The 13296-nt window shown below is 42.0% G+C and overlaps 1 protein-coding gene across 4 annotated transcripts in view; it reads right to left on the bottom strand.

Moving 5' to 3' along the window:
• The window catches only part of SPOP (speckle type BTB/POZ protein), a 67131-nt gene that overhangs the window by 1184 nt on the left and 52651 nt on the right, over positions 1-13296 (bottom strand). For all 4 annotated transcript variants that reach the window (XM_035026895.1, XM_035026893.1, XM_035026897.1 and 1 more), the window contains 4 exons: positions 8046-8223; positions 5204-5259; positions 4598-4720; positions 692-834 (listed from right to left, as the gene is read on the bottom strand). In XM_035026895.1, the coding sequence (XP_034882786.1) occupies positions 692-834; positions 4598-4720; positions 5204-5259; positions 8046-8223 (500 nt within the window). The remainder of the gene's footprint in view (positions 1-691; positions 835-4597; positions 4721-5203; positions 5260-8045; positions 8224-13296) is intronic.

Below are 13296 nucleotides of genomic sequence, written 5' to 3'. Positions count from 1 at the left end.
GGGGGCATTTTCTGTGTTGAATTATGTTCACCCATCTACTCGGCAACCTTTTAGGCCTGCCTCAGCCCAGAACTGCTGCTGTGAAGGCTTTTTAAGGCCTGCTTCTCCCCTTTGGGTATTTCCCTACTTTTGTTCTCCAACAGGCAAGGGAGTAGAACATGACCCACTGAGAATTACTGCAGAAAGGAGTAGGTCATCTGTCATTTAGGATGAAGGGACAGATCTACTGGAATGAACGTTTCCTTTTCCAAACAGTATTTAACCACCTCGACTACTGGCCATCCCTTCTCTTTTCCCCATTCCACAATCAGCTCTTAGATACGTTTTACTACCTCATACAAAACACACCTCTGTTCTCCCAGAGATCTACACGTCTAAGCCCAAGAGTGGGAAGCGAAGGTGCTACCGTTCGGGGCACACCGCCTTTCCAGGCCAGCCACTTATCATTTCATTGTTTCCCATCACCACGAGGAAGGAAAGCACCTCGCTCACCAATCGGATTAGCCCCACAAGAGAGGAGAAAAACATCTTCCATCCTGTCAAGCTGAAGAGAAAGATGAAAACCTTCTACTTACTACTACAAGGGGCTAACGAAGCCATTTGCCTGCTTTACTCGCTAATTCAAAGTCTCTCTCCTTTCTCTAGCTAGCCCAACTCTCCTGAAAGAACAGCTTTGAAGATGCCGACTCACTAGTTGATGAAATCCACCGCCTGAGTTTTCAACTGATCGGCGCTGTGGAGGTCAGCCAGGATGAGGATCTCTGCGGCGTTCTCCACGGAGAGGTTACTGCACAGGGCGTCCTCACACATGACCTTCAAGCGCTCCAGGGCGTACTGTAAGACACAAGCACTGCTGTGGTCAGGGCGGGAGCGCCTCCGGGCTGCCACCGCCGAAGCTCTGCTCCTCAGCGGGATCGCCGTGGAACTGGATTCCCGAGCAAAACTGCATAGAGCGTGCCAAGGCTACTGAACTACTCAATGATAAAGCACAAGCGCGCCCCGAGGCTGAAAAGAAGGCCGCGAAAATAACGTGCGTGGCTGCCATTCAAGTTCTAAAGTCCACCTACTAGAAAAACGGCCATCAGGGAATACACCCACACCCTCCAGGTCACCTGCCCCAAGAGGGACTCAAGTGTTTCTTGGACCACCACCACCTACCCTCCCTTACAATGAGGCATAACCCTGCTTTCAAGCCAACGGGACATTACTTTTCACATTTCTGCTATCCTTTCAGTCAGAGCCAAACTAGGGTGAAGCACAGTCCTTTCTACTTAAGCAATGTCACCAGCCCGGCAGGTATCCCAACTGGCCCATTGGGCTGTAAAAAAAAGGAGCCCCGTGGTGACTTTCACCAGCATCTCCGCCACTAACTGGTCCTGAATGAGGGCCAACCAAAAGCCTCCTTTTAAAGAGAAAGGGATAAATGGAGTCCTCTTTACTGGGGTTGAGGTTAAGATTCTCAGGGTAGGAACAAAGCAGCAGAGACCCTGGATCCGGTTTTGGTCTAAAAACTTCCTATTTTCCAAGTAAAGGGTATAAATGTCCTGGAAATGAAGGTCTAGGTTAACACTGGGCACATCTGATCTGGTTAATCTGTTCTGATGCCACTGTACTACGTGCTCTCAAATATGAGATTATGAACTTACTAAGGAACTTCAGGAGTGAGGAGGAGGAAGGGATAAAAGGCGGCACAAAATAAAACGTCATTAATCAGCTCATAGGAGGACGGTCTGCTTTAAGGGTATCCACAGCCTCCGTATCGGTCCCATCTTGAGGACCTCAGAACTCAGTGACACAATAACTCCTTCAGGCTGAATCACGGCAATCAAACCAAGACAATTTCATTTTTATGAGTTCTGGGTGAGGAGGCATATCTGTTGGCACTATGATCTCCTGCAGCAAAAGAAGAGTTTTATTGCTTTTGGGGCAGCTTTAATTTTTTACATTTGAGTAACTGGAAAACAGTTTCCATGGAAAACAGGAATGACACTAGACAAGCAAGAAATCAGGTTGCCGTTTTTGTTTTAAAAGGCTGGAAAAGGTGGAGCAAATGTTCAGTCCTTATACAGTGCTGCACAGAACATTCCTCTTATTCTTTCTCGATACATTCTTTTAAAAGGACTTTTACCGTGAATAGTTCTGATCCCTACTGCATAATTAGACAAAAGTAGCCATTCTTGTCCCTCAGGGGACAAAGTTTTTTTCTTAATTATGCTTCTGAAAAACCTGCCTAATGGCTGTACTTACCCAGGAGATTGAAATTGTGTCTCCCAGGCCTGGCCGACGTGTTTTGTTTTGTTTTTGGTCTTATTACACGTGTCCCCAGGAGACTGGAAAAGCTCAGAAGAAGCTGTTTCAGCCTCTTGGGTAAATTCTAGATGTTTAGATCCTTCCATGAACGATTTCTTATTCTGTTTTCCTGAAGCTCACAACAAGGTGTAAAGGTAAAAATGTTTTCAAATAAGCTTGGAGCAAAGACTGTCTGATAGAAAATTCTGAATGGAATTTGAAAATGTACCCTTCACTTACTTCTCATTCATAAATTTAAAGCACTGCTGTGATTCGACTACTTTATCTTTTAAAACTGTAAGTTAACACACTATACTGAAAATACCACCCACAGAATGCCAATTCAGGCTGATTCCCATGCTCTGTGTACTTATAGGGGGGTTCCCCAGTAGGTTCTCTGGCTGAGGAGCAGGAATTAAAACCCACGAATGACACAGATGTCAAACCCTGGCCCTGAGAATATATACCGCTGAGCCTCAGTATTTCTGTCTGAAAAGTGGGCTTTTTGATACTACTCATCCTTATGGGAGCTAGAAGATGAGGGAGGTAAATACCTGGCATGTATAAACTTCACTGAAAATCAGAAGGCAGGTGAGGCAGGATCAAGGATCATTATAAATGCATGTTTATAAAAAGCTGTGTCTTCTACTTCTCCAGAGCTCACAGCGTATATTTTCTTACTGCCACCACGGAAAGCAAGATCCCTGTGGTCAGAATGGCAGAGCCAGACTGGGAGGGTAGGGAATGTTCGCATTGCCTAACTGGATTCATAAAATCTTGAAAGGACACAGCTGCTATTCAATCCTTTCAAACCTAATCAGTGAGGTTTGATTTACGTGCCTCATCCTCTACAAACACTCCAAAAAGCTGATCAATAAAGATAAAGCTCCACTGTCAAAACATGCACTTCCTCTGTTCTCAAGGTGCAAAGGAAGGGTGGAAGGAGACTCTTCCTACAGGGAAATCTTGGGAAGGCTCTAGTGCCCCCAGGTCTGAGCCAGCTCTGCCCCCAGATGGGGGCCACAGCACCACGGCAGGAAGAGGAGCAACACCTTCCAGCAGGGAACAGTCGTTCTCGCGGGCTCTACTGCTGGCCAGGTGTAAACGCTTTTAAGAAAAACTTCTGCAGGAAAAAGAGCTACCCACACCCCAGCTTGTGCTTCCTTAGACCACAGGGCCTTGGAGGACAGGTTACTGAGCTCTTTCTGGCATATCTACATAATGAAAGTTTCCCGAGGTGTGTCTTGGGGGACACTAATCCCCAGCGGTGATTCTTGAGGAAAAGGATTTCAGGGTTGACTAAGTTAGAGAAATGCAGTCTATCATATTCTTTTAGAAAACTCACACTGCACATTAACATACTAAAAAGATTCTGAGAAATCTTGCAGTTAAGACAGCAACACACAAGAACCCCAATTTGACTTGTTTAAACTCAGTGTTTCATTAACATTTTCCCCCAAACTTCTTTTGGGAATCACTGGCCTACTGTTTTTGGTCCTTGCTCTATTTCCTTGATTCTAAGATCCATACTTTAATTTTCACACTTTAACATTTCTCAAATCGAAATGGGTCTTATGATCAACGTACGCATTTATTGCAGTAGTATTTCTTTTTTCCCAAAGAGTTACTGATCATCTTGTAATTCTGAATGCAGTATATTTCAATAGCTACTTAAGTAAAAGTTGAAAATGCTAACGACAACACTAGTAAAAGATTATTCTCTTATTGACAAATTTAAACATAAGTTCATGAACTCAAGGGGAGGTGGGTGGGGGGAAGGGTGAAACAGGTGATGGAGATTAAGGAGTGCTCTTGTCCCATGATGAACCGCAGGATGTATGGGATTTTTCAATCACTATATTGTACACATGAAACTGATATAACACTGTATGTTAACTAACAGGAATTAAAGGAAAAACTTTAAAAAAATAAATAAAATCCCTCACTATTTAGAAAGAAAAAGTTAATGAACTCAAAAACACTTTGTAAATTATAAAGCCAAATGTTAGTATTACCTGAATCTTTAGTATCACTGTGCTTACATGTGAGATGGGGAAGAGAAGGGAGGTAAACATCAAACTTAACCTTTTTTTCTATAATTAGGGGGACCATGTAAATTACTTCATTCAAAGCAGGACACTTTGGAAAATAAAAAGTATGCTATCAATAATTGTAATCCAGGATTGTCCTGGCCACACTAAGATACATGCTCATCTTACCTACTATGTAAGACAGAGGCCCAGTCATGAAACTAAAGAGGTCACAAACACTCCTTCCTCTTGTGATTCTTTTTCTAGTCTTATCTCACCTTGTCAGCAGCTGCCAACAAATCATCAGCCATTTTGTCGAGGTTCGGAGCCTTTCCCGTGTAAATGAAGCACATCATTTCCTTAAAAACTTCAGGCTCCACATCATTGATTTCAACCCGATTCTATGCCAGAAAAACTGAAAATGAGAAACATTCCAACAGAACAAAATCCCTAAACAATTTTCATGATTTTAAGCTCTGGTGAGAGAAAGGCTTGTATCGTCTAAAACCTAACATGGATGGGAACTCTCTCTTTGTCCTATTTCATTAGAACAGCCTTCTCTCCCATCATATGCACCACCTTTATCTTCTCAAATATAAGAGCAAGACAACTATATCTTTGATTTTTTTGGTGTTTTTTTGCCTGAGTAGAAACACATGTCTAAGACCCTCACCCAAAACTGGATGATCTACCTGGGATAGAGTGAGTCCGCGTTACCTAGAATGCTTCCGGACCACCTCTCCCTGCTCTCAGAAAGTGTCTGTTCATAGAATGGTACTCCATTTTAATAACACGACTGGAAAAATAAATCGGGTGTCAAAGTGGGAAATCATCTGGATCCAGTCACCTAGCTAAAAAGACATTATCTTCATTCTGTCACATACCTTTTTGCTCTCCTCCATTTCATGTTCAAACATGGCACTAAAAACTGGAGAACGAGCTATAAAGTGAAAGGGAAACAGATAGATAAGGTTATCACACTGAAACCTCTTGGTTCTTCCGTTATGAAGAGGAGATCACTTTCTTTCCTGTCCCATTGCTACAGGAAAGGGTCTTAGCCTCAAATTATATAGGAATAATAAAATTCGTCTCTTCTTACATTACACCAAGAAGTGAATAATACGACAGAGGGGAAAAAAGAGATCAGTACTTTCAAAATAATTTCTCATTAGCTCCATTCCAACCATTCATATTTGAACGAAATTATTCAAATGACCTATGTTGGATGACAATGATCTCCTCTGGGTAGATCTGGGGGTTCAAATGGAAGATCCTTCATGGTCTAATAATAAGCAGGGTGTCCTAACACCCAGATTTTTGCCTAGAACAACACCACCAACTTTCTCCACTTCTAGGGGCCACACGGCAAGGAGGCCAAGAACAGGGCTCAATGGCATCCATTAACTAGATGAAGTGCATGCTTGTTTATAGCAGGTGGTCTGTTCTTTCAAGCCATGCACTCACAATAGAGATAACACCCCAAAGAGGCAAAAAAAAATCTAAGGTATGACAACCATTTGTGGTCCTTCAAAGCTCAACCTTTCCTGACAAAATCTTAATCCTTAGTATTTAATGTCTCCCATTAGGAATCATTTGATTTTTTTCCTTGGGGGAGTGGAGATAATGAAAAAAGGTTGAGAAATGGTGTTCTAAGCCATGCCCATTGTGGTCTAATGAACACAGAAAAGTAAGTCAACTTAATTTCAACCATGAAAGTAATAAAAGGCCTAAAAATCTCAAATTTTATCATGTTGTCCAATAAATCAGAGGTTTTGATGAAGGCGGAGACTACCAAATTTCCACCTGAGAGAGGAGCACCAGATGGAATATATAGTAGGACTCTGAGCTAACAGGTAACCTGAACTTCGGCCTATAGTTTATGTCAGAAAGGATTAATTTTGGATCTGTCATTTTCTAACCACATTATCTTGGGCAAATCACTTAACCCTCTGAGACTCAATACTTTAACCTATTCCAAAGGGACATTAATTCTCACTGCTCTTATCTCAGAAGGCTTATCAGTTATAAGGTACTAAAATAAGTACATCACAGAAGCTGAAGACTAAAAGGACTGGAGGCTTTTAAAAAAAAGGGAAGGGTCCAAAGCACCGGTGTGCTTAGAGGGTCTTCAGTGGCTAGACACAAAGTGCTGTTATGAGAATAAATAAAATCACCTGGGGGAAATAAGCAGAGGAAAAAAGAACTGAGGCAGACCCTTAGGGTCACCTGTGTTGACAGGGACGTGTGAAGAAGAGGGAGGCCACACATCAGAAGTAGCCAGAGCACCAGGAGAAAACCAGAAGAAAGAAGTCAAATAATATATGAACTAAGGAATCCCTCAAATTCAGGAATTAGCAGGTCACAGAACTTTCAAAAACTGCTTTCGTGGCATGGAGGTGAATTGAGGATAAGTGGGAGGAAAGAAGTAGAGACATAAATGTGCTAACTCAAGAAACTTAGCTCTATTTAAAGAGAAAGGGAGAGAGAGAAGGAGAGAGACAGACAGAGAAAATGAATATGAATGAATAACTAGAGAGAGACGGCTGAGCCAGTTTCCAGGCTGAGGGTAAACAGGCAATCGGAGAAAGAGAGATGGTGGAGATACCAGACAACAAGGGTATAACTGGCAGAGTAAGGCTTCTGAGAAGGCGGCATGTGATACCAAACAGAAGCCGAAGAGACAGCCTGCTCTGGACACGAGGAAGAACACCTCCTCCACGGAGAATGCAGGGAAAATTCACGTAAGGCGACAGGCAAGAGCTGAGGGAGAAGGGCCTCAATTTTCTCTCAGAAGAAGTAGCAAGCAACTCTTTTACGAGTCGGGAGATCAAAGGAGATTGGTAAACAGTCTGAAGTATCTGTTGTTAAGGAAAAAGAAAGGGAGCTAACTATGTATCTGTAGAAGAGTTCTTGGCAGTGCCAAGAGCCTGGCTGAGCGTGGAGACACTAACCTAAGAGTAGATGACTTCCTTTGGCAATAGACAGTAACACCTAGTTGAGAGCAGGAACAGGAAGACGGTTAGATTGAGCCAGACTGAGGTTTTGCCAGGTGTGTATTTTAGAATGACAGAGCTGAGAGTCTTGGTAAGAAATTTGTTGCCTGAAAGTTCACGCAATTTCCTCTTATATCTTGCGGTCGGAACAGAAGTCTGTGGCTGACTGCTACATCTTCATGGGAAGTAGTCAGTCCTGCCTTATCAGCTCCTGCTCTTTGTCAGTCTTTCTGGTCGTAAGGACAACGGCCTATTATTAGAGCCAGACCTAATCCTCCACATCACTAGCAAATTCTCATTCTTCTAGTATGTCTGTACTGAAGGAAGGGCTAACACTCCAGGACTGGGGGACTTAGCTAGATGGTGGTTTAGTCCCAAGTCCAGAATCTTCTCCATTACATCCCAAGTCCCTGTCTAGGGGCTAATACCTGCTCTTAACCAGTGTTTTGACATCTACCCTCTAGGTGCAAAGGCATTTAATACACATCATCATCTATTGCTTGACAATGGTGGCCTAAGTCCCCTAGACAGAGGAAAAACAGAAACACCAGTATTTTATAGAGAGTAGGATTTTTGGTTATGACGACGGATGTCCCCACCATAAAAAAAAGTAAATTCAGTTGCAGTTTTTTGTGCACCAGTTCAAAGAGCTGATGTTATTCAAAAGGTGATTATGTAGCCACTGTTTTTCCTTTTTCACCAGAACTAAAGCTTCCTGTGAATAAAGACCAACCTGCCAAGATAGCTTTGTGCGCCTGGAACTCCTGGCCAGCAACGCACAGACAGCAGTCTGTGAACCGGGAGTTCTCCCACAGTCCTCCCAGCTCATCGGCCAGCCGGCACTCAGGGACCTTCACCATATTCATGGTGTTCTGGCCGGAAATGTTGACGGAATCCTGCACCACACTCACCTGTGGAAGACAAGGAAACACAGTCCAGAGGTTTTGTTACCAAGAGTTTTCCTCCCAGCGGAAGAGAGGGCTTCTACCTTGATGCTGTAGTCCATTCAGATACAGATGCTGGTCGTGCTCTCTTGAGACCACCTCCACAAAACAAAGCTTTATCCTGTGGATCAAGGAACTTCCAATCTGCCACACTCATACTTACTCTACACCATCCTAGGGTGAGAGGCAAAAGCCCCACAAATCTGCTTCTCCTCCAAATGCTAATAAACTGCCTCCCTGCCTTGAAAACCTGGGCAAAACCATGGTGAGGAGGGGAAGGATACTGACCTAAACACACATCAAACCTCAAGTATTTACCTTATTCTGCCTTAAGCAAAAGGTTAAATACAAAAAATTCTTATGGAGGGGCACCTGGGTGGCTCAGTCGTTAAGCGGCTGCCTTTGGCTCAGGTCATGATCCCAGGGTTCTGGGATCGAGCCCCACATCGGGCTCCCTGCTCGGTGGGGAGTCTGCTTCTCCCTCTACCCTTTCCTCCTGCTCATGATCTCTCTCTCACTCTTTCTCAAATAAATAAATCAAATCTTTAAGACAAAGAATTCCTATGGAAACTACCATTTAAAACTCTCTAAAAGGAAAAAAATCTCTAATAAGCCTAAAAGCATTTCACTTATTTTAGTTAGGTCTCGAACATGAAAATAAATTGCAGCTTCTCGGGGCACCTGGGTGGCTCAGTCGTTAAGCATCTGCCTTCAGCTCAGGTCACAATCCCAGGGTCCTGGGATCAAGCCCCTCGTTGGGCTCCCTGCTCGGCGGGAAGCCTGCTTCTCCCTCTCCCACTCCCCCTGCTTGTGTTCCCTCTCTCGCTGTGTCTCTCTCTGTCAAATAAATAAATTTGTAAAAATCTTTAAAAAAAATAAATTTTAAAAAATGAGAAGATAAAAATAAAAATAAAATGCAGCTTCTCTTGGGCCTGGTAAATAATTAGCACTTCCTCACAGATGTTAGTCTAATGAACAGAACTGGGCTTGGAAGATCTTCCCCAACAGTGATAACTGGGTGGGTATCCCACACCACTGACAGCGTTGGTGGTATAGTGGTGAGCATAGCTGCCTTCCACACCACTGACACCCTTCCTCAGTCCTTTGTGACAGTGACCTATAAGAGGGCTGGCTCCAGCCAGGTGTGTACTTTTAGCTCTGGAATAGAATGACAACAACAGATTTACAGAGGGATCCAAATCGCCCCCATGACTTCAACGGCAGCATGCTTTAACTAGTTGAATTAACTGCTCAGCCTAGATAAAAACCAAGGTCACTTCTAGATAGGTCAGTGAAACTCAGATAAATTTGTTAGGATGCCAAGTACAAGGATTTATAAATCATTTAGCATTCTAAAATAAATGGAAGCTACCAAACTGAAGGTAAGACCCAGCAGATCGGTCTTCTGCCTAACAAGCACTGCTATGCTTCACCTCGTCCATCATATGAGGTTAGAAATGGTAATATCAAAGCAGAATTCACAAACCTTGAGAATCTGCTCCTCACTCTTGCTATATTGCTACAAGTTAGATGAGAAAGACAGCTTAGGAATATCCTTAATGACCCAAATTTCTCTCAACCTTCAAGATGCAAGTCATCTCTTAAATGCAGTCATAAACCCAGCGGCAAAACGAATGCCCTGGCATCCAAATGACCCGTAGTCTCTTTTGTGAAGGAGTGAGACATTTACTATCAGGTCAAGAAATGTATTCGTTTGTTTCAAACTAACCATTATGATCTGGAGCGATGAAGCAGCCAAGTTAACCAATTATGAATGGACTTAACATTAGTAGCACATTTATCGGAGCCAGACTATAACATTATTTTAATAGCTCAGGACCCAGCACAAACTACCCCACAGAGATTTTCTCTTGTCTTTTGTAAGATCTCTAATTTGATTCAGTCACTTTCTCATACTAACACCAAAAGTAGAAGTTTCCTGTCTCTAGTTATAGCCTCAAAATACTGATTTTAAAAAAAGGCACAAGGAAAAGACCGATTAAATCCAACTTCCTCACAGGGAAAAGCAGGAATCTCTTGGGGTGGCCAATGGAGGGAATGGAGAATGCTTTTGGCACTGGGTTCCTAAGCTTAAATTAAACCAGGCTGATAGAAGCCCAGAGTCATTAACACTGATGGCAATTTACTAGATGGGGTAAAATGAACTGGCAAGAACTAACCTGAATGTCAAACTATGGTTACCAGTGGCCCCTCTGCTGGTTAGATGCACGCTTGGTAATGAGTGGGGCCCAAAGACTGTGATTCGTCTCACTGGGGCAATTCCTCTCTCCAGACACAGACAGGAACACAGCAGGAAGGAGAATGTACCTTTACTGTCTGAGCCAGACTTGTTCTGTAGATATATGGATGCCTGGAGTCTCCAGAGCGCTGAATGTCTGGCACCTCTTACCAACATTAAATACGCTTAATTAAAAATAAATTTTAAATGGCATTCACAAATGAGTCTTCAGGGCCCAAACTTTTAACTTAGGAAGGGATTGTTTTCCTCTGCAAATGATGATGCTAAAGTGAGACCATTTTGAGAACAACTAAAGATTTTTTTAATGCCTATGAAGTTGACTATGGAGACCCATTCAGAATTGCAGCTGTGAAGATGACGTGACTGTGACATTTATGTCGTCTTATAAATGACTACATGAAAATGTCTCAGGAAGGCTGTAGAACCCTCTACATTTCAAGTCATAAACGGGCCTCACTTTTAAAGTCAATTCCTTTTCTTAAAAAAGAAAATTTTATAAAAGACTAAAGATTGTGCCAATTCTTGTACGTTTTTATCTAAACATAAAAGTCAAAGACCAATGGAAATGTATTTTTTTAGCTTCTATATAAAACAATCAAGGAAAAAATAGACTCTGCATATAGATGGATTATAGCAGCAGCCTTACTTCTAATCCAAAGACTGGCCATAACCTAAATGTCCACCAACAAGATAATGAGCAAACAAACTGTTGTATATCACACAACACATCATCACATAGCACTAAAAATGAAAGCACTATAGTTACACCCACCATATAAATAAATACATTTTAGATGTATAATGTAAAAAAAGCAACGTGGCCTACGTGACCTACATACATTCTGACACCATTTTTATAAAGTGCAAAAACAAGCATACCTAAACCAGTACATTGTTTGGGCATAGAAATACTAAACAAGGGAATGATAACATACAATTTCCAACAGCTACTTATTATCATCCTCTGAGTGGGGGGACAACAGGTCTAAGGGACAGCAAAGAAGCATACACAGGTTAGTTCTAAGTTATTGGTGATGCTGTTGGGTTGAGTGCTAGGTCTACTACAGTATGTTTATAACCTAAATAACGTTACATATTAAAATCACCATTTTCGTAGGTCAAGACCAATCAAATGTTGGCGTTATCATATAGTTCAACTACTATATCCAAGTTATCCATTAATAAAATGATTTAAAAAAAGAAAAAAAGGAGAGACCCACGTATTTAAAATTTGGTAAACACATATTCCCAGGCTATGAAAGGATATTCCATGTTTGAGAAGAAAAGGGATATTTTAAGAGTCAACTAGTGTCTGCATGGTTCGTATTTGCTATTTCATACTTCATACAGTATCTCATATTTCAACTTTAACTGCAACATCCTAAATGGACACTGGAGTCTTCTACCTGTCAAAGGTATGTACAGTGAAGGGGGAATATCTGCACCTTTATTGTTAGTAACTATTTGTTTTCAATATAAACAAATAGGGAAGGGTCAACAGAAGCTGAAACATTTCATGCAGCTTTTTCTGTGAACCGAACTATTGAAGAAAAATTTAAAGTGTAAAGCTTTCCTGATTCTTTCATTACCAAAATAAATACTCTGTTAAGAAAATTTGGTAGAGGGGCGCCTGGGTGGCTCAGTTGGTTAAGCAATTGCCTTCGGCTCAGGTCATGATCCTGGAGTCCCGGGATCGAGTCCCGCATCGGGCTCCCTGCTCAGCGGGGAGTCTGCTTCTCCCTCTGATCCTCCCCCTCTCATGCTCTCTGTCTCCCATGCTCTCTCTCAGATAAATAAATAAAAAATCTTTAAAAGAAAAAAAAAAAGAAAATTTGGGAGAGCACGTTTCCTTGGTGAATGGCATTCAGCTCCACTTAGTGCTGCGCAGCAGACTAGAGGTGAAAAATGCAGAGCTGACATGGCCTGACACTGATTTGCTGTACAATGTTAGGAAAAATTACATGACCTCCCTAGGTGCTGCTTCTCTCCCCAGGAACATGAAATGAAGGTAACAGAACTAATCCAGCTCAAAGGATTGTGATAAGAGACAATTCCGGGAATGCTTTGAAAATGCTTCCAAATATGTTAACTACGCCACATCAACTTGGAAGAACCGGCACATTTCTTAACGGACAAAAACATCACTGAGAATTGGAGGTGAACCCAGTGTGGTACATTATAAACAAGATCAGCCATTTAGCATTTGGAGAATAGGCAATCTAATTTCATTTAAGTGTTCATTAACAGTAATACCACTGAAATAAGGCCCAAACACAAGTGATTCTCAGTCTTTCACATTAGGATTCCTTCCTGTGGCCTCTAGGAACAGCCAAAAGAATCCATAGAACAATGTTCTTTTTTATCAAGATGCAATAAACTTGTTTATAAATAATCCATTGGCAGATAGGATGGAAGTGACCGGGCCAAAGGCTGAGTGCGGAACAGAGCAGTGGAGGACTCATCACGTAAATTTGTATGTGGACATCAACTTCATAAAAGCCTCTGAATAATAATAATAAAAAAAAAACCCACTAGCTAAACCAGTAATATATAAAATAGAAATATGAAGTAAAATACTTATTTATAAATAATCCACTGACAGAAGGGAGCAACAGGTCAAAAGGACAGAATGTGCAACACAGAATGATCTAGCTTTGAAAAACGCTAAGAACTTAGATGAGCTGCAGACATTTTTAAAACCCACACATCCAACACACGCCCCCACGCAACCGTCTTGCAATGCTGAATGCTACTAAGTCCACAGAGAGCCTTGGAACAGA

The sequence above is a fragment of the Mirounga leonina genome, unplaced genomic scaffold (assembly GCF_011800145.1).
Source record: "Mirounga leonina isolate KUSES-001 unplaced genomic scaffold, KU_Mleo_1.0 Mir_200, whole genome shotgun sequence".
Classification (NCBI taxonomy): Eukaryota; Metazoa; Chordata; class Mammalia; order Carnivora; family Phocidae; genus Mirounga; species Mirounga leonina.
The sequence above is the reverse complement of the archived record's forward strand: the minus strand, read 5'-3'. Positions and strand labels throughout refer to the sequence as shown.